Source organism: Protomyctophum bolini, assembly GCF_963924005.1.
Source record: "Protomyctophum bolini genome assembly, chromosome: 8".
Lineage (NCBI taxonomy): Eukaryota > Metazoa > Chordata > Actinopteri > Myctophiformes > Myctophidae > Protomyctophum > Protomyctophum bolini.
Window position 1 is genome coordinate 29,881,724 of NC_137869.1, and position 20,182 is coordinate 29,901,905.

The 20,182-nt window shown below is 43.3% G+C and overlaps 1 protein-coding gene across 1 annotated transcript in view; it reads right to left on the reverse strand.

Moving 5' to 3' along the window:
- Positions 1 to 551: 551 nt before the first annotated feature.
- cilp2 (cartilage intermediate layer protein 2) overlaps positions 552 to 20,182 on the reverse strand; it is a 37,020-nt gene continuing 17,389 nt past the window's right edge. Inside the window, exons 2-10 of the mRNA XM_080770840.1 lie at positions 18,641 to 18,736; positions 17,249 to 17,518; positions 16,522 to 16,704; positions 14,557 to 14,712; positions 12,126 to 12,443; positions 11,213 to 11,321; positions 10,780 to 10,937; positions 4,689 to 7,106; positions 552 to 3,770 (exon numbers count right to left, since the gene is read on the reverse strand). Of these exons, the coding sequence (XP_080626966.1) occupies positions 4,696 to 7,106; positions 10,780 to 10,937; positions 11,213 to 11,321; positions 12,126 to 12,443; positions 14,557 to 14,712; positions 16,522 to 16,704; positions 17,249 to 17,518; positions 18,641 to 18,736 (3,701 nt within the window). The 3' untranslated portion in view covers positions 552 to 3,770; positions 4,689 to 4,695. The remainder of the gene's footprint in view (positions 3,771 to 4,688; positions 7,107 to 10,779; positions 10,938 to 11,212; positions 11,322 to 12,125; positions 12,444 to 14,556; positions 14,713 to 16,521; positions 16,705 to 17,248; positions 17,519 to 18,640; positions 18,737 to 20,182) is intronic.

Below are 20,182 nucleotides of genomic sequence, written 5' to 3' on the forward strand. Positions count from 1 at the left end.
GGCTGCGAATGTCTATATGCACACCAGGGGCCCTGTTGTGTGTATTTTCATTCATCACCAATGGACACAGTCGACACACACGCACGTACGCACGCACGCACGCACGATTGAGATGCAGCTATTGTGTTTTTGTGGAAACAATCTACGTCAGTGTCCAGCAGACTCTATGGTCCAGGAATGATTTTCACATCTTTGGCAGTCAGATGGTTCCAAATATTTTGTTGTTTATGGAGTTATATTGAATTCACAGCTTCCTGAGACATTGGGGAATTAAGCCAGCATTTATCTCAGCCCTTTGCGATCTATTACCTCATGTTTAGTTCACATGCTGGGCTTATCTGTTGGTATTTTCTTATCTAGGGTACTGTTTATATGGCCTAGATTTAATTCAGCCTTTTCTGAAAGTCATTTTCTTTTGTCAGTACACCTTTCTTTCTGATACAGTAGTTACATGTTTCTGGTTGCATAAATGGCACCTTCAGTAACACTGTGATACACCTGCAGCGCAGACTCTTTATAATACACACAATGAATCAGGACAGATCACCCCAAACCTTTACAGCGAAACTTTTATTTACAAATCCGTGTTCTGCACGTTCATAGCAAATTTCATAAAATGCTAACAAATTTACACATACAACTTTGTTCAAAGAGTGAAACAAAGAAATCAGCAATGCCATGCAATAACTAATGTTGCATAAGGGGTTACGGGGAGTATTCCCAGAAATCAATTTACATGACACCCACGATGGGCCCTGGAAATTTGCTGGTTGCAAATATACAGCTTTCTTTTTACAGTCCAGGCAATGGTGGAAAGATCCTAGCGTGGTCCTGCCAAGAAATATTTCTGAATAATGGTCTCTTTTAAGTCAGACTTTAAAGGAAAGTCGAGGACTGATTGTTCATGCTAAAGGCACAATTAAATCCTTCAATTCTTTGTGGGTGAGGGTCCTGATATTTGAGAACCCTGTGCTTTGTGTTTCGTAATTGATGTTACATGAGTGAAATTTGACCTCAGTGCAATTCCATTAATTTGGTTAGTTTTGTTGTTTGTTGTATTAGTTATTCTTGATTAAGGGATACAAGTTTGATCTCTACACAGTCATTATTATAATTTCAGTCATTACAGATGAAACATTTAAACATCAGAAAGAAAATAAAAAGGAAGGAAATCTGCACAAAATGACACATATTTGGCAGATCTTTCCTGGGGCAAAAATAACACGTTGCAAGCTTGTTGAACATATTTGGTGTAGAGGGAAAAAGGAGGGGGCCTAGACATATAGAAGTATATGGTTTAACTCATATAAGATGTTTTGTTTTGTATTATTCTCAGTTTATTCCACTTAATTCTTAGAGAAATAGACAAACATTTAAATAGGATTGCTTTCCTCATTCAAATTACAAAATGATCATCAACTCCATCCATATTGGTTCATTACAATTATTTTGACTTTCTTCACAAAACAAAGAAGGGATAGCTCTGTTATATTCTTATGTTAGCCTTACATACTTAACCCCGGCTATTAGTGTTACCCTGACCCTCAAACTCTAATGTAGCTTCTCCACATAAACAAAACAATTCTCTTGTCAAAGCGTTCAACACTCCTCCATATGTTACCACTTTCAATGCCTGGGAATCCATAAGTGATCGACTCTGGGGCCAAAGTTCAATATACCCCCCCCCCCCCCCCCTCCTCATACAGCTCCCGCAAATGATCAGAATCCATCACTGGATAATCTTGTTCCTCTTCTTTCAAGTCCTCTTTGGTCTAACATTTTCTCCAGTTGCTGTACAGCTGTTGGTCTCCCTCATTGACCTCACCTCACACAGCATTGCTTCTTAATATCTCCCTACACCTGTAACAAATTACTGTCATCCTCCACACAGCCCGGATGTTATATCTGCGACAGGAAGCTCTTCACTCAAGATTGGCCACTGACGTAAGTCCTCACTCCTGAACATTTCTGAATGATTTCCCAGAGTCCTAACATTATTGGAATTCTGTTTATATAATCAGGAGGAAGAAAATATATTTATTCCTAAAGTGAACTATGGCGATTGCAAATGTTTGACCACACAACACTTGGGCCTGATTTACAGCTGTATACAAACAAAGCTTCATCTTGGAAATTAATTTGTTTGGCTGTTTATGAAAGTCATGGTCAAACTATTTTAAGGGTTAAGAGCGTCCATAATTAATTTCCTAATTAACAACAGACTGGTATTTACTTTCCAGCCAAAGCTTCTTTCTCCATGGACCACTGGCTCACATCATTTGATTTTGGATTAGTTCAGCTTGAGTTTCCCCCATTGGTCTAAAGAGAGACCCATAGGCACTCTCAAGTCTGAACCTATTATCAAATTGTGAAGTTTTTTCCGATTAGCAACTCCAATTAAACAGTCCTCTTTGAATGTCTTTCCACTTGCTACTTCTACTGCAATCTACTGAGTCATGCCTCAAGATATTAAAAGGTACATAAAATGTAGGTGGCGTGGACAATGTCAAAGAATGACCCAAAAACCAACCTATTACAAATATTTCCATTGCTAATACCTAGACAAAGTTCCTCCCATATACTGAAGGATTTCTTGCTTAATACCAACCCTTTATGTACATATATGGCTGCATGGTTTGAGCTGCAAGGTTTCTCAAGTTAAAATGTTATTAAATTATTGCACTTCAAGAGATTATAACAGTTACCCACACCAAACAGCAACATCGGTGTCAATAAAGCCTCTGAACCAGTTATCATTTCTGGTTCGACATAAGAAAGCGATACTGAGGGATATATTTGAGGATTGTTGAGTGAGGAAATAATGTGGAATGTGTGTAGGACAATGGTTGTTTGTTGTTGTTGAAAAAATGCATCCCCAGTGTCTCTCTCTTAAACATGTTCAGCCACATTAAAAAAAAGTACTGATACTTATCTACTGATAATGCCAATGCCATTTTTTCTTCCCTCTGATCTGAAAGGGTTGTATAAGTTGAAAGTGTCTGCCAGTGGTGAAGTGGTTGGGGCTTGGCAGTGGTGGAAAGTAAATTTAAATTGACTTAGGCACAATTTTGAGGTATTTCTACTTTACTTAAGTATGTCAAAATTGTCAGTACTTTTACTTCTACTCCACTACATCTCAGAGGCAAATAATTGTACTTTTACTCCACTACGTATTTATGAGTGAGTGAGGCCTTAGTTACATTTGGTTTCTTCAAGCATTAAACCATTAAGACTGAGAAAACATTTGTCATGGGTTTGCTATTTTGTTTTGCTTCAAAGATTGAGAACCACTGATTCTAGTAACACGTTTTGAGAACCACTGATTCTAGTAACACGTTTTTCAGAACAGACATTTGTAGAATGGGCGTCAGCATGGTTGATTATCGAATGCCAAGATCAGAATTGTAAAGGTCACATTTCCAACAATTGATTCATCTTTTTTCCTTTTCTATGCATATTAAAGCCAATTAAATAAAAAAATATAAAAAATAAAACACTGAATGAATACAGTACAAGCAAGTAATGCATGTCTTTTAGAAGGAGCACATTAATTCTGATATTTGTTGCCAAGCTTCAAGTAAGTACTAATGAATGTGTTCAACCAATGAATTTCCGTTGCTCTGAATGGTTTTCAGATTGCTGTCCATCTCAGTTTATTATTTTCATCGACAGGACAGAGTTCATATCCATCATCAACAGACTGACCAAGAATGGCTTTTCCTTCCTTGGCTTGTTTGTATGGGTGACTTTTTCAGTTCCATCCCCAAATCCTAGAAATGAAAATAAATGGTTATTGTCAAGTGACAATATTATACAGTATGGGCATACAGTTTCAGCACCTTTGAAACAATGATAGAATTGTCCACTCACAGAATTAAAGGCACTAAGTTAGATTTAATGCGATGGTTGTGTCTTCCAGTTTCAGGACATGCCAACTCCATTAAAATTGATTTATTTCCCAGATTTGTAGCTTTTTTGCAAAAAAGACAATTGACTGAATGCCCCCGCCCCTCAGTTAAAAAAACGATAGAAAGCAATAAATTAATTTTTTTAACACTCATCTTTTAATTATTATCATTACAAACTAATAAATGAACCATTGTTGTAAAAAAAAAAAAGTTGTCCTTAATTGTTCTAATGTAATTGTCAACACTATGCAATAATCAGAGTCAGTATCAAGTCAGTATCATGCCAGTATATATGGTCGGTATCATAGTATCATTGCTACATTCAAGAAAGCCCAACCCAAATATAGTTCAGCCAATCTACATTGACACGTTGTGAGCTTGTAGATCAGCTATTTGAACTATTTAAAAATGTTTTAAAATAGTGCAACATGGCAAATAAGTTTAGGGATAAGGGGTAACATATAGCTGTGGAGAATCTATCTGTTCGCATTTGCAATTTTGCATCCCTTTCGGCATTCTCTTTTGTACTCTCTGAAATCAGATACTTAATGGAAAAAGCTCCAAACAGTATACTGTGTAGTATAGCCTTGCTGGTTTGCGGCGCACGCAGTCGCACGCACGCACACACGCACACACGCACACACGCACACACACACACACACACACACACACACACACACACACACACACACACACACACACACACACACACACACACACACACACACACACACACACACACACACACACAGTGACTCTCATCCATTCAATTCTACCCACCTCAGATCTATGTCTGCTGTGTGCGCACAACTCTCTTCCTGGTTGAAGAGCTGGCTCTGCGTCGCTGGGCTCTGCCCTGCTGCTCGGACGGATAGGCCACCACCTGGGTGGACGATCTCTGGACCTGCAGTCCCTCGGACTCCCTCATATCCCTGGCCATCTGAGAGAGGGTCTGTGCTGGGTTGGTCTGGAGACGCTGGAAGAGGCTTTCCCTGTTGATTTTCCTTTCCGGGCAGCTGAAAGTCAGCGCTACTCCAGAGTCTGACTTCATCTCCCGGGAGAAACCATCTGAGGTGCCGTCAAAGCAGCGGCCAATAGCGATCTCCTTCGCCACCCTCGGGTTCTGGTCTGAGACCGTATAGATGCCATAGTTATGTCCCAGTGGATCAAACGGTGCCAGCATATTGAATGCAAAGGAATCATTGTTTTGAACCACCGGTGGATGTTTGGTGAGATATTCTTGTAGAAGGCTATTGGTGTTAATCCTGCGACAGTTTCCCTGTGGGATGACCGATACGAGAGATCGGTCCACCTCGGCTTGGTCGAACAGCATTCCACTGCATTTAAATTCCACACAGGCTGCCGAGGTGTTGGCCTCTCTCATGTCCCGGGTACTGCGTACGTCCCTGATGCCGTAGAGCGTGCCCTTGGTCTCACGGTGTGTTCCTCCCAGGTTCCTGGACCTGACCATCACTTCCTTCTGCCCGTGCACCTTGACCTTGATGAAGCAGGCCCTGAACTCCTGGGGATTGGGCCACCAGGAGAGGTAGTCGCCCGTCCAGGTCGTCAGATCAGTCTCCTGAAAGGGAACGACATTGTATTCGTACTTGTCCTTTTCCACTCGGAAGAATCTGAAATGGTTTGCATCAACAGGGGCGCTTTCACAGGCTACTAAACTCCGGTAGGGGTATATTGGCCCATTGGTCTCGTCCAAATTATTTGGGTTGGGTTTTGCCAAGTTGATCCTGAAGGCTGTTTTCTTCAGGGCGGGATCATCATGGTCTGAGCGCTGGTAGTCTAACTTATCCAGATATGGCTTGGATACTCCGATGATATTTGGATTCATCTTAGGGGTAGAAGGAGCCGCCTCAAGTTCTTCCCCTCCCATCATCGCTGTGACATAAGCTGTATAAGCATCACGCCTCTGGGCATCACAGAACGCTGGTAAACAGGCCCCATTGGGTCCAGTTATCACACTGTCAAAGCGGCCCCATGCCCTGGGATTGGACGAGTAGCCAGGCTTGGGCTCCAGGTTTATCAGGCTGATCACAACGCCTTCCAGCTGCTCGGTGTGGAGGAACTTGTCACCCATGTAGGCCCGGACTTTGACATAGCAGCGCCGGTTTTCAGGCACGTCCAAATTGAACAACCGACGTTCTCTGATCTCCATGTTGCCTATGAGGAATGTGCGCTCCTCTCGTTTGCTCCTCCCAGGCCCACCAGTGGTCCTCTGCGTGTAGCTGAATTCACTCTCCTCCTCCCAGACCCCTGTTTCTGGGTTCAAGGACCACAGCTTCATTTTGGGGATATGCTCTTGCATTGTGATATGCTGTGTGTCAAGGAGGACCTGGACGGCGCCCGCTCCAAGGACCTCCTGGTTTGTTTGATCTCTGAAGTCGACAGAAAACATGCCGTAGGTCCTCAGCGGGAGCATGTCACCCTCAGCATCCACAAAGTTGAGGTCACCGGGGGCTGCGGCAGCTGTCGTGATATTTCTGGGGTCAATGAATGTGACGCTGGCTTTTACAGTTCCTTCATAGATCTCTCCGTTTTCCCTGTGGAAGGAATTGGGGGGGATAACTAACTGGCCTATGGGATCCTCCCCTTGGATTTCACCTAATTCAATGGTGTTGGTCTCCCCTGCATCGATATCAATTGGTGTCTGCTTTCTCATCACCTTCACATCATGGTAAATGGACCCTCCCCTCTTGTCAAAGATGAACACTTTTGGAGTGTCAATGAATTTCAGTGTGGGATCAACAAAAGTCACCACCAGCCTCTCTGTTTCTGGAGAAACATTCAGTGTAAAACCGCCTTGGTATCCAGTGGTGCCTACTCGCTCTTTACCAATGTAGATATGTCCAAAACGAAGTGGTTCGTCATTGTCAGCTGAGACCACTCTGCCACGAACCATTACAATTGGCTCAACACACTTCTGGCAGCTGCACTTGGACACAACACGGACGGGCAAGCTGTAGCTCCCACAGTCAATGGTTTGACTTTCCATGCTTTCAACGGCACAGCAGAAAGCACCGCCATCTCTGCAGCGCATATCAAAATCCAAGGAGCCAGCGCATTTGTTGTGGGGGCACCGGCCAGCATTGTAATGCTTGGAGTCAGTCCCAGGCTGAAAACAGTCCATGGGCAGCCTGATTAAGTGATTCTCCGGGGAGGAATTACATGCTGGTGTTCCTTTGGCTGTGAATTACACAACAAATGATAAATTAGTGCCGACACAGAATATATTTACACTTGATACATAGCAACACACACATAATTATATGGAAACTAAGAGTTATACTATCACAGTAATATTATTGCTGTAATGTTGCTGGGGATTAAAGGGGAATACCACTCATTTTCAACATTGAACTATGTAATTAAGATAACTTTGAGTTGTTGCGTGGAAATAATAATAACTAGAACTGCACTCTGCCGAGTGCATACTTGCTTGTTGCACACTAGTAGGCCATAAATGGCCAACTAGTGCGCAAGCAGAGCGCGCAAGTACTTTTGACCGCTGTAAACTGTCACATCTCAGTATCTCTGTGAAGGAACGTTTGAATATGAATTTGAATATAATCATTAGGTGTAACTATTTGCTACCTATTCGAAATGGTCATCTGTGTAATCTGTCCCAGCAGACCAGGCACAGATTTACAAATTACAAATTTAACTACATATAGAGTATGTAGTTGTAATTTGATTAGCAGTATACTGTGGTTACTTGGTGCCAAAAAGTGACAGCCGTCTTTTTCAACCGTTTTTATGTGTATGCAAATCTGTGCCCGGTTTGCTGGGACCAGATTACACATTACGTCATCGTTGAGAGCTGGGACCAGAGTACATGGTGTGTATATGTATGACTAGCTCTCAGTGATGACGTAAGAGAAATGGTCATCTGTGTAATCTGTCCCAGCAGACCAGGCACAGATTTACAAATTACAAATTTCAAATTACAACTACATATAGAGTATGTAGTTGTAATTTGATTAGCAGTATACTGTGGTTACTTGGTGCCAAAAAGTGACAGCCGTCTTTTTCAACCGTTTTTATGTGTATGCAAATCTGTGCCCGGTTTGCTGGGACCAGATTACACATTACGTCATCGTTGAGAGCTGGGACCAGAGTACATGGTGTGTATATGTATGACTAGCTCTCAGTGATGACGTAAGAGAAATGGTCATCTGTGTAATCTGTCCCAGCAGACCAGGCACAGATTTGCATACACATAAAAACGGTTGAAAAAGACGGCTGTCACTTTGAAGAGACCGAGCGAAATTATTAGTAAAAAGTACCCCCTTCTGTTTAACCTAGAACTGGAGGTCTAGATCTTGGGGTCATGTGATCTGAAATGTTTGGCTACAAGAATAGACATCACGTTTCTTTAAAAGGATGTCGTGCATATCAGTTTGAATTTCATTGGAACCACTACATTGTAACTTCAAACAGCCAGCCTGTCATGGGCATTTCAGATTCCAAATCAATCAGGAGGAGTACATTAACAATTCCTTCCCATTAAAAAAAGAACATGGAAGCAAAAATATGCAGGAAGCTGGATAAAAGGAAAATTAGCGACTGGCAAGTCAGTAGGGGTCAAGCCAAATGTTGCGTTCACACAGGCAGATTAAACGATGCATTCTACCATTCATTGTCAATGGAAGCCAGGGACATGACGTTGCAAAGACAGAATGATGCATGTAGCTGCTCCAAATCAACTCACAGCGCGTGTGAATGCACCAAAAGAGTACAACGACGTGATGACACTCATCACATGACCCCAATTCTAGACCTCCAGTTCTAAGCTAAACAGACCTTTTGTTATTTACTTATTTACTATTTGTTATAACTCAAAGTTATATAAATTACTTATTTAAATGTTGTAAATATTGTAGGTATTTCCCTTTAAGATAATGTTAAATACAGTACAAACAAATAATATTGTATTATTTTTTTTATAGAAATGGCAGAGTTATGCTTTGCATTTTCTGTAGGGAAAGGGAAGGGTTACATTCATGCACGCCAGGGCCCACGCAGGGGCTTAATTTGCAATACAGATTCAGCTTGTTCTGTAACTTAAGAACAAGAACTTGATACAAAAAAATTATCCCCCTCTCCCCTCTCTCTAAAAGCCGATGTACGGCTTTAACATGTACACACTCTCTCTCTCTCTCTCTCTCTCTCTCTCTCTCTCTCTCTCTCTCTCTCTCTCTCTCTCTCTCTCTCTTGCACGCACGCACGCACGCAATCAGACATGAACGCACGCACTTTTAAACGCAACTGAGAACATGTGTAACGGGCCAAGTCGGGGCTGTGAAACATCCACGATGTGGTAATTAGACATGAAGTTGAGGAGAACATTATTTACCAACCATCCAGATGGGAACTGGAAAGAAAATAATTATTGTTCAGCCAGACATTGGCAAAATTATTAATGTGCATGATATCATGGTCTGGTTTACCGTCAAATATTCTTGTTAAAACCCCCATCTCCCAAATAAGTTGATTATTGCAGAGAGATGGAACCGTCTGATTACTCCGGAATACCATTAATGGACCCTTTTGTATTTCATCTGAAAATAAAACTCTACATATAGCTTATTATATTTGAATGAAAAGTGGCTAATAATGAACAAAAGCTGCCTTGTCGTGCTGAGATCACACTGATCTATTTTCTGGTTTTCATCCAAGCTGTATTAACACCAGCAGGAGGTGTGGTGGTGATTCTTCTGAAGAGGCTTGGGGTAGATTGATTTAACACACCCCCACGCAGAAACTTTTTGTCAAGCTATAACAAGCCCCTGTGGGATATGCATATGCACAGTGTATATCTCTCCCACACGGATATGGAAACGGACTTGTCTGACTCCACCGCTGAAAAAAGAAGCAGGATTTATAGACAATCCTGGATTTCCATTCAGTATGTGTAATGTGGAGCTCTGGAGAAGTTGGATTTAGGGTTTTACAGTGTCTAGGGGCCATCTCTCACAGTAAAGAATATTTGTTTATAGAAAGGAGCCATTTCAACCAATGTAAACATAATAAAAACTTAATGCTCCAAAAGCACCCAGATGCTGGGAGTCTAAATAGTTTCTGATCTTACTTTCCTTGTATATAGTTCTATTAAATGACACAGGTAGAGCACGTTTTTCTCTCACTTCTTTCAGGTGAGGTCCACAGTGGATCAGCTGGCTGGAACTTCCCATGAAGCTGTATATTCAATTGCCATTGCAGCTGCAATGAAATTCAATGTGCCAACCAATGCTCCTTTCCAGGATTTTTGTCAAAATGTGAAATCTCAGGTAAAAACAACTGGCTTTGTCTGCTGTCTTTATTGCGTGGCACCTAGTGGGCGAGCTGTCTAGAAGAGCGTGTATGTATGTGTGTGTGTGTGTGTGTGTGTGTGTGTGTGTGTGTGTGTGTGTGTGTGTGTGTGTGTGTGTGTGTGTGTGTGTGTATGTGTGTGCATGTGTGTGTGTGTGTGTGTGTGTGTGTGTGTGTGTGTGTGTGCGTGTGTGTGTGTGCGTGCGTGCGTGTGCGCATGTCTGTGTGAGTGTGTGGGTGGGGGGGGGGGGGTGTTGCTGGAAATCAGCACTTGGTAGTGCTCAGCTACAACCCTGGGTAAATAAAAAATAAGAAGAAATAAAATGAAACCTTACAAGCGGCTAATCTCTCAAACCACTGGACCGCTCAGAGCCAAATGTCTTATGCACACTGCCAGTAGTCTCAAAGTAAGCCACAGTCCCTCCATAATAATCAATATGACATCGGAGATCCAGAGACAAGCCATGAAATTATTTGACACCCATCTTAAACAAATACATGCTTCATTAAACATGTTTATGGTAATATGACCCAATGCTGTACGTACCAAGGACTGTCAGGAAGGCCTGGGAGGACTTGATGCTGCCTGCAGAGCTGCTGGCTTTACAATGGTAGTGACCTGCCTGCTCACGCTTCAGCTCTCTCAGTACAAGGTCCTCTTCATACTTATACAACTTCCTGTCCAGCAGAGTCCCATTATGGTACCTGAATGGCAGGGGAAAGAGCCAGGGGTGGGGGCAAAGAGGAGGGAGAGCAGAGTTTCTCTAAGTCGTCCTGAAGAACACACTTCAATCAAGGAGACAGCCAGCCAAACATTTAAAACAGTTTCCATATGTTTGTGCAGGCACACAAATCTACACATGCATGCATAGTCACGCACAACAGCTTCCACTTGGCAGTTTCACACAAGGTCCAAACTAGCATTGCGACTGTTACTCATTTGTCATTTTAAAAGTTGAGAATGCGATACGTCATCTCACCAGTAATATTTGTCGGGCGTGGGCGCTCCTGTTGCCCTGCAACACAACAGTACACGTCCTCCCTCATAGCGCACCTTGTCCTCTGGGTGTTTGACGATGTACGGCTTCTCTGCAGACAACAGAAGGAAATAGAAGCCCTCAGGACCTCACTCTGACTGTGGTAAATGGTACCACAGGGTCCTCAGAACACATAAAACTCAATGAAGCCTTAAACCCTAAACTCTTGTTGGTCTCCGTGCTTATGAAAAATGGTTGGTGAAGGGATTGTAGACTGAAATACTGCAGAGGTGAATACTCTGTTTATTTAGTTTCCATATGGAGGTGTGTAGTCTGAGCTGCTTCAGACTACTTCGGCTTTCCTCTTGCAGTCTATGACACTACTATATTTACTGTACATGTGATGTATATACCGTATGTATGTTTCCATATAGCAGGAGGTGACTATATGCTCCATTAATGGATGCCCCTTATTGCCTCTGTAGGACCATATAAATGACAACACTCACTCTCAATTTACTGACATTATAAATAACCTAAAGATTACAAATAAAGTTGCTAATGGACTGTACCACAATAAATGAACTGCTTTATCTTGTAGGTCAATTTGCATTGTTCACAAGTGAATTCATTACAGCCCCTAAAGCGTTATTCATAGTCTGATTTATCGGTGGTGAGGTGACCACCGAAATACAACATGACGTCACAGAGCCGCGGTGAAGAGCAAACCACCGCTCTCCCCAGCCCTTCTCTCTGTTTTTACTCACCACCGCTCCACGTTATTACAGCTCCGGTGGTCACCTCACCACTTGAGCGGTGGTCACCTCACCACCGAAAATCCAGACTATGAATAGATCTTAACTCTACCGTTTTGCTATTCTGGTTGGTATGGTCTTTTAAACTCGGTGATACTCACCAGCTGACTTGAGCACAGCCCGAACCGAGGATGACTCTGTGGTATTGCTGGACGTGGAGACGGTAGCCGGTGCAAACTTTTCCTTTCTGATAGAGAGCTGAGTCAGGCTAGAGGAGCAGACCCCTGGCAGGGTGAACCGGCCCTTGGCATCTGTCCGAGCGCGGATTATCTTTGGCCGGCTGGCCAGCGCCACCCTGGCACCTGCCACTGGAACACCAGTCACTGTGTAGACCTCGCCATGCAACAAGTGGCCGTCACAGACACACCGACTGCAGTCCTCGCTGGGACGACCCTCAGCACACACATGCTGACATTTAGCTAAGGAGAGAGAAACAGATGTCAGGACACAAACACACGTGTAAAGAAATAACAGATCAAAGTCACTCTCTCAGGGCACGGTGGCACAGTTGGTAGTGTTGTCGCCTCACAGCTAGAAGGTCCTGGGTTCGATTCCCACTCGGACGCTGTGGGTGCTCATCAGTGCCCATACCCGAGGCGGTGTTGGCGAAAGGGCCTTTCTGTGTGGAGTTTGCATGTTCTCCCCGTGTCCCCTAGGGCAGTGGTTCCTAAAGTGGGGTCCGGGGACCCCCAAGGGTACCTGAGGGAGTTCCAGGGGGGACCCATCTATTTTGTTCATGTTCATAAAGTGCTAAAGTGTTTAAAGCAGTGGTTCTTAAACTTTTTCATGTCACGGACCCCCAAATTGACACTACTTAGCCCGTGGACCCCCATTTGAAAAGATATGCCAGGGACCCCCATAAGAGAAGACGTACACATTTAGACGTCTACATTTAGACGTCTGTATACATTTAGACCAGTGGTTCCCAAAGTGGGGTCCGGGGACCCCCAGGGGTACCTGAGGGAGTTCCAGGGGGGACCCATCTATTTTGTTCATGTTCATAAAGTGCTAAAGTGTTTAAAGCAGTGGTTCCCAAACTTACATTTAGACGTCTACATTTAGACGTCTACATTTAGACGTCTGTATACATTTAGACCAGTGGTTCCCAAAGTGATGTCCGGGGACCCCCAGGGGTACCTGAGGGAGTTCCAGGGGGGACCCATCTATTTTGTTCATGTTCATAAAGTGCTAAAGTGTTTAAAGCAGTGGTTCCCAAACTTACATTTAGACGTCTACATTTAGACGTATACATTTAGACGTCTACATTTAGACAGTGTCCCCCTGAGTGCCTTCCCAGTGCCTCCCCAGTGCCTCCCCAGTGTCTCCCCAGTGCCTCCCCAGTGCCTCCCCAGTGTGCCCCCCGAGTGCCTTCCCAGTGCCTCCCCAGTGTGCCCCTGAGTGCCTCCCCAGTGTCTCCCCAGTGCCTCCTCAGTGCCTCCTCAGTGCCTGCCCAGTGTCCCCCAGTGTCCCCCCAGTGTCTCCAATAGCAATACAAGAGCAATAATACAAATTAATCTTAATGTATTAATCTTATTAATTAATGAATCAAATTAATTAATGAATTAATCAAAATTGCGGCCTGTGCCCAGCACCATGCCAAAGATTTTTCCTGCAGGAAACACTGCTTGTGGTTGTAAATATATTGTTATCCGTGTTGCGAGGATGAGAGGGTACCTGGAAAAATATCTACCCCAAAAGGGGTACCTGGTCCAAAAAAGTTTGGGAACCCCTGCCCTAGGGTAGGTACCCTCACAAAAAACATGCAGTAATCCTGGTCTCTAAACTGCCTCCCCCTGGCCAGCCTGATGGAGGGGAAAGGAACTGGTTGGAATAACGTGTTCCTTCAACGGCATCCACGCGCTACGTCCAACCAGGGAAACTCCCCCCTGTCAGGAGGAGCAACTTGGACACTCAGGCATGAAGGAAGCATGAGTTCAAGTCCGTTGCCCTCCCCATGTCCCCCATATATGAGGATTAGGTTGGCGGAGGGTGTGTGGAGCCCAGGTTCACATTAGATAATTGACACAGGGGTGAAAAATGGGTTACACTCTCAGAGTTAAATTAATACTGAGGATTTTGCTGTGCATATTTAAGTTGTGTACACCCAGTCATAGATGTAACCATTAATTTGCAACAAATAGAATGTGTTTTTTCATTAAAACCGCGAAAAAATGCAGCAGTCTGCAAGGACCTTTATAGTTGCCGCCAGTGACCCCACTTTATTAGCCAACCATTAGCCTAAGCAAAATCAAGCTAAACCATGCTAATTCCTCCGGGTGCCGTCTCTATTCATATACACTCTAAGGTCCCCCCACTGTAGAGCGTGTGCATGTGCACATCTTGTTACCGGGTGGACCAGGGTTTTTTTCCAAATCACTGAATGCTCCTCAGGGACCCATAACAATGTGTCCACGACCCACAAATGGGTACTGGCCCAGCGTTTGGGAATTAGTGTTATATACAACATTATCTTCTATCTATCATGGCATAAATTCACATCTGTTGTTCATATGATTTGACGTGCACGTCTACCTGGGCACGGCCTCTTCCCACACTTCTGGACTTCCACAGGTCGTCCAACGCACTGCACTCTCTGCGAGTTCCTCGCACAGGTCCTCCGTCTGACCATTCGACCTCCTCCACAGGTCGCTGAGCAGGATCCCCATGGGCCCCACGGGTTCCATTTGGCTACTCGCATTATAAGACAGCAGAAAAGACAGGGCAACAAGTCACAACAGGTAACATACATTATTTCATTACCAGACACCCATCATATTTTTAAGCGGTGTCAGCCAGCCATGCACTTCAGACATTGACATATAATATCTGTATGCTTGAGTATGGCATAAACAGCTGCAACTGATTAAAACACACATCTGCAACTGGTTTCTTTAATCAATATAGCCTAATTCACGAGGAACTGGTTAAACCAGGGCTTTTTGTGGCCAAAACACACCAATGGGGCAAGTCAAAGCCACACCTATAGGCCTATTCATAGTGAAAATAACACACCATATCAAATAAAATAGTATATATATTTGAATGATTAATGTCTACCACTGTACATGCCCAAAATAAGGAGAACATGTTGAAAATGGTTAAAATATGTTTTATGGTTATAATATGAATCGGGAATTGAGTGCTGAATGCTGAAATGCTGAAAAAATATATAATAATAATTAAAAAAAAATATATATATATATACATTATCTCGTGACATACTCTAGTTCTTTCACTAATTCAGAATTTTTTGTATAGTTAATTACTGTATTACTGTTAAAATAATAGTGTGTGGCTGTGTCATGGTACGTATTATATCCCAAGGCACACTCAGACTTGTCTCAACAGTGCTGTTTGGGAACCACTGGGTTAAACAATAAAACATGCCGACGGCCTGACTGACTGGAGGGAGGGAAGCCATTGTGGCCTGCATGTGTTCTCCAGCACTACAGGTGTACTGGAGACAAATTACAATACCGCCATGACAGATTGGAGACTCAAGTCAAGAGACCTCTACTAATCAAAATTCCTAGAGCTCTGCTCACATCAAAGGTACACCCCCCCCCCCCCCCCCACCCTCCCCCCAAAAGAAAAAGAAACCCACAGAAGACAAGCTGCGTATACTGTCATATGATAAACCCCTACTGACCTGCCAGTCGCTAATTTTCCTTTTATCCAGCTTCCTGCATATTTTTGCTTCCATGTTCTTTTTTTAATGGGAAGGAATTGTTAATGTACTCCTCCTGATTGATTTGGAATCTGAAATGCCCATGACAGGCTGGCTGTTTGAAGTTACAATGTAGTTGTTCCAATGAAATTCAAACTGATATGCACGACATCCTTTTAAAGAAACGGGATGTCTATTCTTTCAGCTTCTGCCTTAATTGGCCCTTTGTCAGTAGCTGTCAGGCCCAAGTAACAGTTTGGGCCTGGCGCCCATTGCTGTCTTTAACCATCCCATGTCGTTTTAAAAGATGCATAAATAATAATAATAATAATACAGATTATATGTTTTGCGGATCATATTGCATATTTGCTATGGCGTGATCCAGCACTGGGTTGAACTAAAAGAAGAGTTGTGAGCACATTTGTTATAAAACTTTGAAAGTGAGAAGCCGGTCTAGGCTGCTGCCAGTTATCAAAACACTGCATTTTATCTTCGCCCTCATCCATTAGACCATTCATTGATTAGACCATATACTGCTACAAATAAGGATAGTATATACAGTAGAAAACAAATGAACAAAAGCAGCTGGGTATTTTATGTTTGCATATCGTCACTGTCGGGTGGAAATCTTGTATGTCCAACATTTTTCCACTGTGACACTAGTATGGCAAAGTAAGACATTAATTTATGAAATAACCTAAAAAGTTCAAATATGGAGATACAAGGAGTTTCTGCCTGATTTTCTGCCCTGCAGCAATATGATACTGCATAATTACATTGTTTCAGTTCCAATATGACTATACGGAGTACGACTATCGTTGCTATTGTACCTGTGCATGGCGCGGTGGCACACTCTCTCCTCTCCGAGTGGTGCCCTTGGCATGCTGGTACCAACAGGAGTGGGAGGACCTGGGCGCTCACACACGTCCTCTGCCGGACCTGGACGCCCACGTCGTTGCACGCCACGGTGGAACAGGGACCCCACTCACTCCAGTCTGTCCAGTAGGCCTGGACTGAACACACGCCATAAACACCATGGGCATCACAGAATTGGTCTTTTCATGCAATCACGTAATACCTTAATGAAGGTTAAGACCATGCCTAACTACACTCTCATTACGCCGTCTGCAGACTCGGAGCCAACACGATGCCCCCCCACCCAGAGTCTCCCTGGGTTATAAGCTCCATCAACCCGCAGTCCTCCTTTATTCATTACCCGCTTGGCAAGCTATCACAATAAACCTTTTCAGTACATTCTCTTGAGGCGTGGTCTTTGTTGGTTAAAAATAATGTAGTGTTTAACGGTCCCTTGACGACGGGTAGACTAATTTCATGGTGGGAAAAATACAAAGCAGTTTTGATGGGTTTACCATGGCAGATAACTGCTGTACTCACTCACTGCTTATTGTAACCGTACATGTGCACTTACGTAAGAATGTGTGTGCATGAGCAGACGGAGGCATGTGTGTGTGTCTGCAGTTTGTCAGTTATGTGCATGTGAGAACCTCTTGCACTGTCTTGGCCGCACAACCCTGAGTTGTCTCAGTGCTACCGTACCTGGGGGACACTGGAAGCGGACGTGGTAATTGGAACAGATGCGTCCGTAAGGCTGCTCCTTATTGATGCACCAGAAGCCTTTGTCCAGGCTGGAGTGAACCACCTCCCCGGTTTCTGCCGCTACCACCCAGTCTGTGGTGCGAGCCTCCATGGCCGTGGGCCGTTCACACACCCGCTCTCTGTAGTAGAAACGGATGGCCTCCAGGCGCTCATAGTCTCCGTTCCCCCCAGGGTGGTCGATGTTGAACCAGGACGTCCACTCGGTCACTCCTGTAGAGGCACGTGGACGCGAGACATGGGTGAAAAGTCAAGAACAGAAGAAAGAAAGAAAGAAAGAAAGACAACTCATCATAACCCCAAATAAGGTGTGGGTGAAAGAAAGGGGAGCTGCTCTAACATGATGGGGAAACATGGTTCAGAACCAAGTTAAAGAGAGAAAATGGTACAAAAGAAAGAAAGAAAAAAAGAAAGAAAGAAAGAAAGAGGCGAGAGGAGTTGCAAAGTTTAAGAGGAGGTCTGCTACTGCCATTTGGGGTTGAGTTCATACACCCAGGGGAGGTCTGCATTGTCCAGGTTCTTTCCAAGACCCCTGGCTTGACGGTCGAGGCACGTTGTCTAGGTTTTTGTCTGCCACATGTTCTGAGCTCACAGCATTTCCATGGGGCGCGGGGTGTGAGGGGCGTGTCAAGGAAAGGCTGTATGCAATACATTAGCACCATACTGATGGAGTGTCTTTTGTCTTTTCTGTCACTTTGTATTGCTCCAGTGTAATCGCTCAGCCCCATGTAGAAACCTGTCCATTATGGACATGGTTTGAGGTCAAAATATGCACTGCAGAATGCAGACTATCACTGGCGCCCAGTGTTTAATTAAAAACAGTTGTAAAAGAAATACGACTCAAAGAAAAAATTTTGATTCTCACAAAATGATGTGGGTCCAAATATGTGCACACGCCTGTGTTTCTGGGAGCAACACCGTCTTGCTGTGAATTTGGGGACTTTGAAAAGTATAAAATGAGGCTTAATTGATATATCGTCACTGTCCAGCAGAAACCAGCTTTCATTCATAAATCAATGCTATTGAACATCCTTGTGTGTTGGTTAAAAAACTAATTGTGCTAAAAAGTGCCACCACCTCTCCCTCTGATGCAAGTAATTGACAATATAATGTCATAATACCAACATTGATTGCTTTATTTAAAAAATATAATGTACGAGTAATCTTTCCAATTTTGGAAAGTAACTCCTCACATTATTTTATGTGTGTGTGTGTGTGTGTGTGTGTGTGTGTGTGTGTGTGTGTGTGTGTGCGTGCGTGCGTGCGTGCGTGCGTGCGTGCGTGCGTGCATGCGTGCAGATGGGTGTGGGATGTTTTAATGGTAGTATAGCCTACCTGCAGTATGTGTATCAGTAAGCCTGTTGTGGGTCCCTTTTCTGCTCCTGTCGTTCTGACGCCAAGTTCTGAGCAGAGAGCTGTTCCAGGCAGGCCCTGCAAAACAACAACAAAAAGAAAGAAACTTGACATTATCAAACTTCAGAGCGGAAAAGATGACATCATCAGAATGGAAGAGCACAGTGATATCACCATGTTCACCACATTTCAATTCCCAGTTGGGTCTCACGTCTTTTAGTCTATTCTGTCAATGCCCTCTGGGTCCGCTCGGATTCAGGGGTTTCCTTTAATATTCTCCTACATTCCTCTTAAATCCTTGTATTGCAGTGTAGTGTACTGTGTCACAAATACAAGAGCCTGTTCCTGGGAAATAACAGTGTAGCTTTCAACAAGAGATGTTCTTGTTCTTATTGTTTAAATCCTATTATTGTGACAATTTCAAGAGCCCGTTCCTGGAAAATAACAGTGTAGCGTTCAACAAGAGATGTCCTTGTTCTTATTGTTTATTAAGCATGATGTGGATGGTGGACCGTGGACAGTTTCAGTACAAAGGAAGTGAGGCCAGAGACACAAACCAAAACCAAGGTCCCTGGGCCAGGAATCAAACCCATGACGTTGTGGTTGTGTGGTACACGCATTAAACACAGTAATGGAAGAAGTACGCACATGCTTTAAGTAACAGTATCAATACTGCAATGTAGATGTACTCTGTTACAAGTAAAAGTCCTGTATTTGAAATTGTACTTGACCATCACTGTGCCATTGATTAAACATGATGAAGATTAGTCACGAATTGCATACATCTCTCTCAGCAATATTTGGAGCTCAAGGATAGAATCTAAACCCATACAGAAATGGAATGAAACCTACTTAACGGCTTAGAAACAGTGACAACAGCAGAATGCAACCTCCCTTAAATAGGAGTGGATCCTACCACAGGACACAGAATCAATTAGCACCATTTCTTCTCAAATACTTCACTAATATAAATACTTCATCAACCACCTTGAATAAACAGTAACCTAAACATTCTCAATAATGTGTTACAATTAAACAAGTATAAATCAGAATGAAAACTCTATGACAATTACTCAAAGCATAAGGAGAAACACCCCTGTCCTGCATAGCACTTGGCCCCTTCCTAAATCAAGGGAAATGCCACCAGCAGTGCAGAAGAGACAAAGCAAATAATCAGTGAACACAGTTTTCCCTACACAAGTTTAAAACATTAGTCCTTGCATGTTATAGAAAGCAGTTTCATGTGTCTTTGTATATAGGGCACGGGTTCCCCGTGACAGAGTTGAATATTGCAAATAGACACTTTTCCCAGTGAACATTTTGAAGGATAAACACTCCCACAATAACATCATGAATCTCCAGCGTCACAGTGGCCGCTATGAAAAGGCTGCATTGGGACCCCATGATTGTATTGCTTTAAACAAACTGTATTTCTATTGTTTTACTGTGTTTAAAGAATTCCAAAAAGTGTGCATATTAGTCGTTATTCAATAACTGTATTTTCTGTACTTGTGAAACATCATC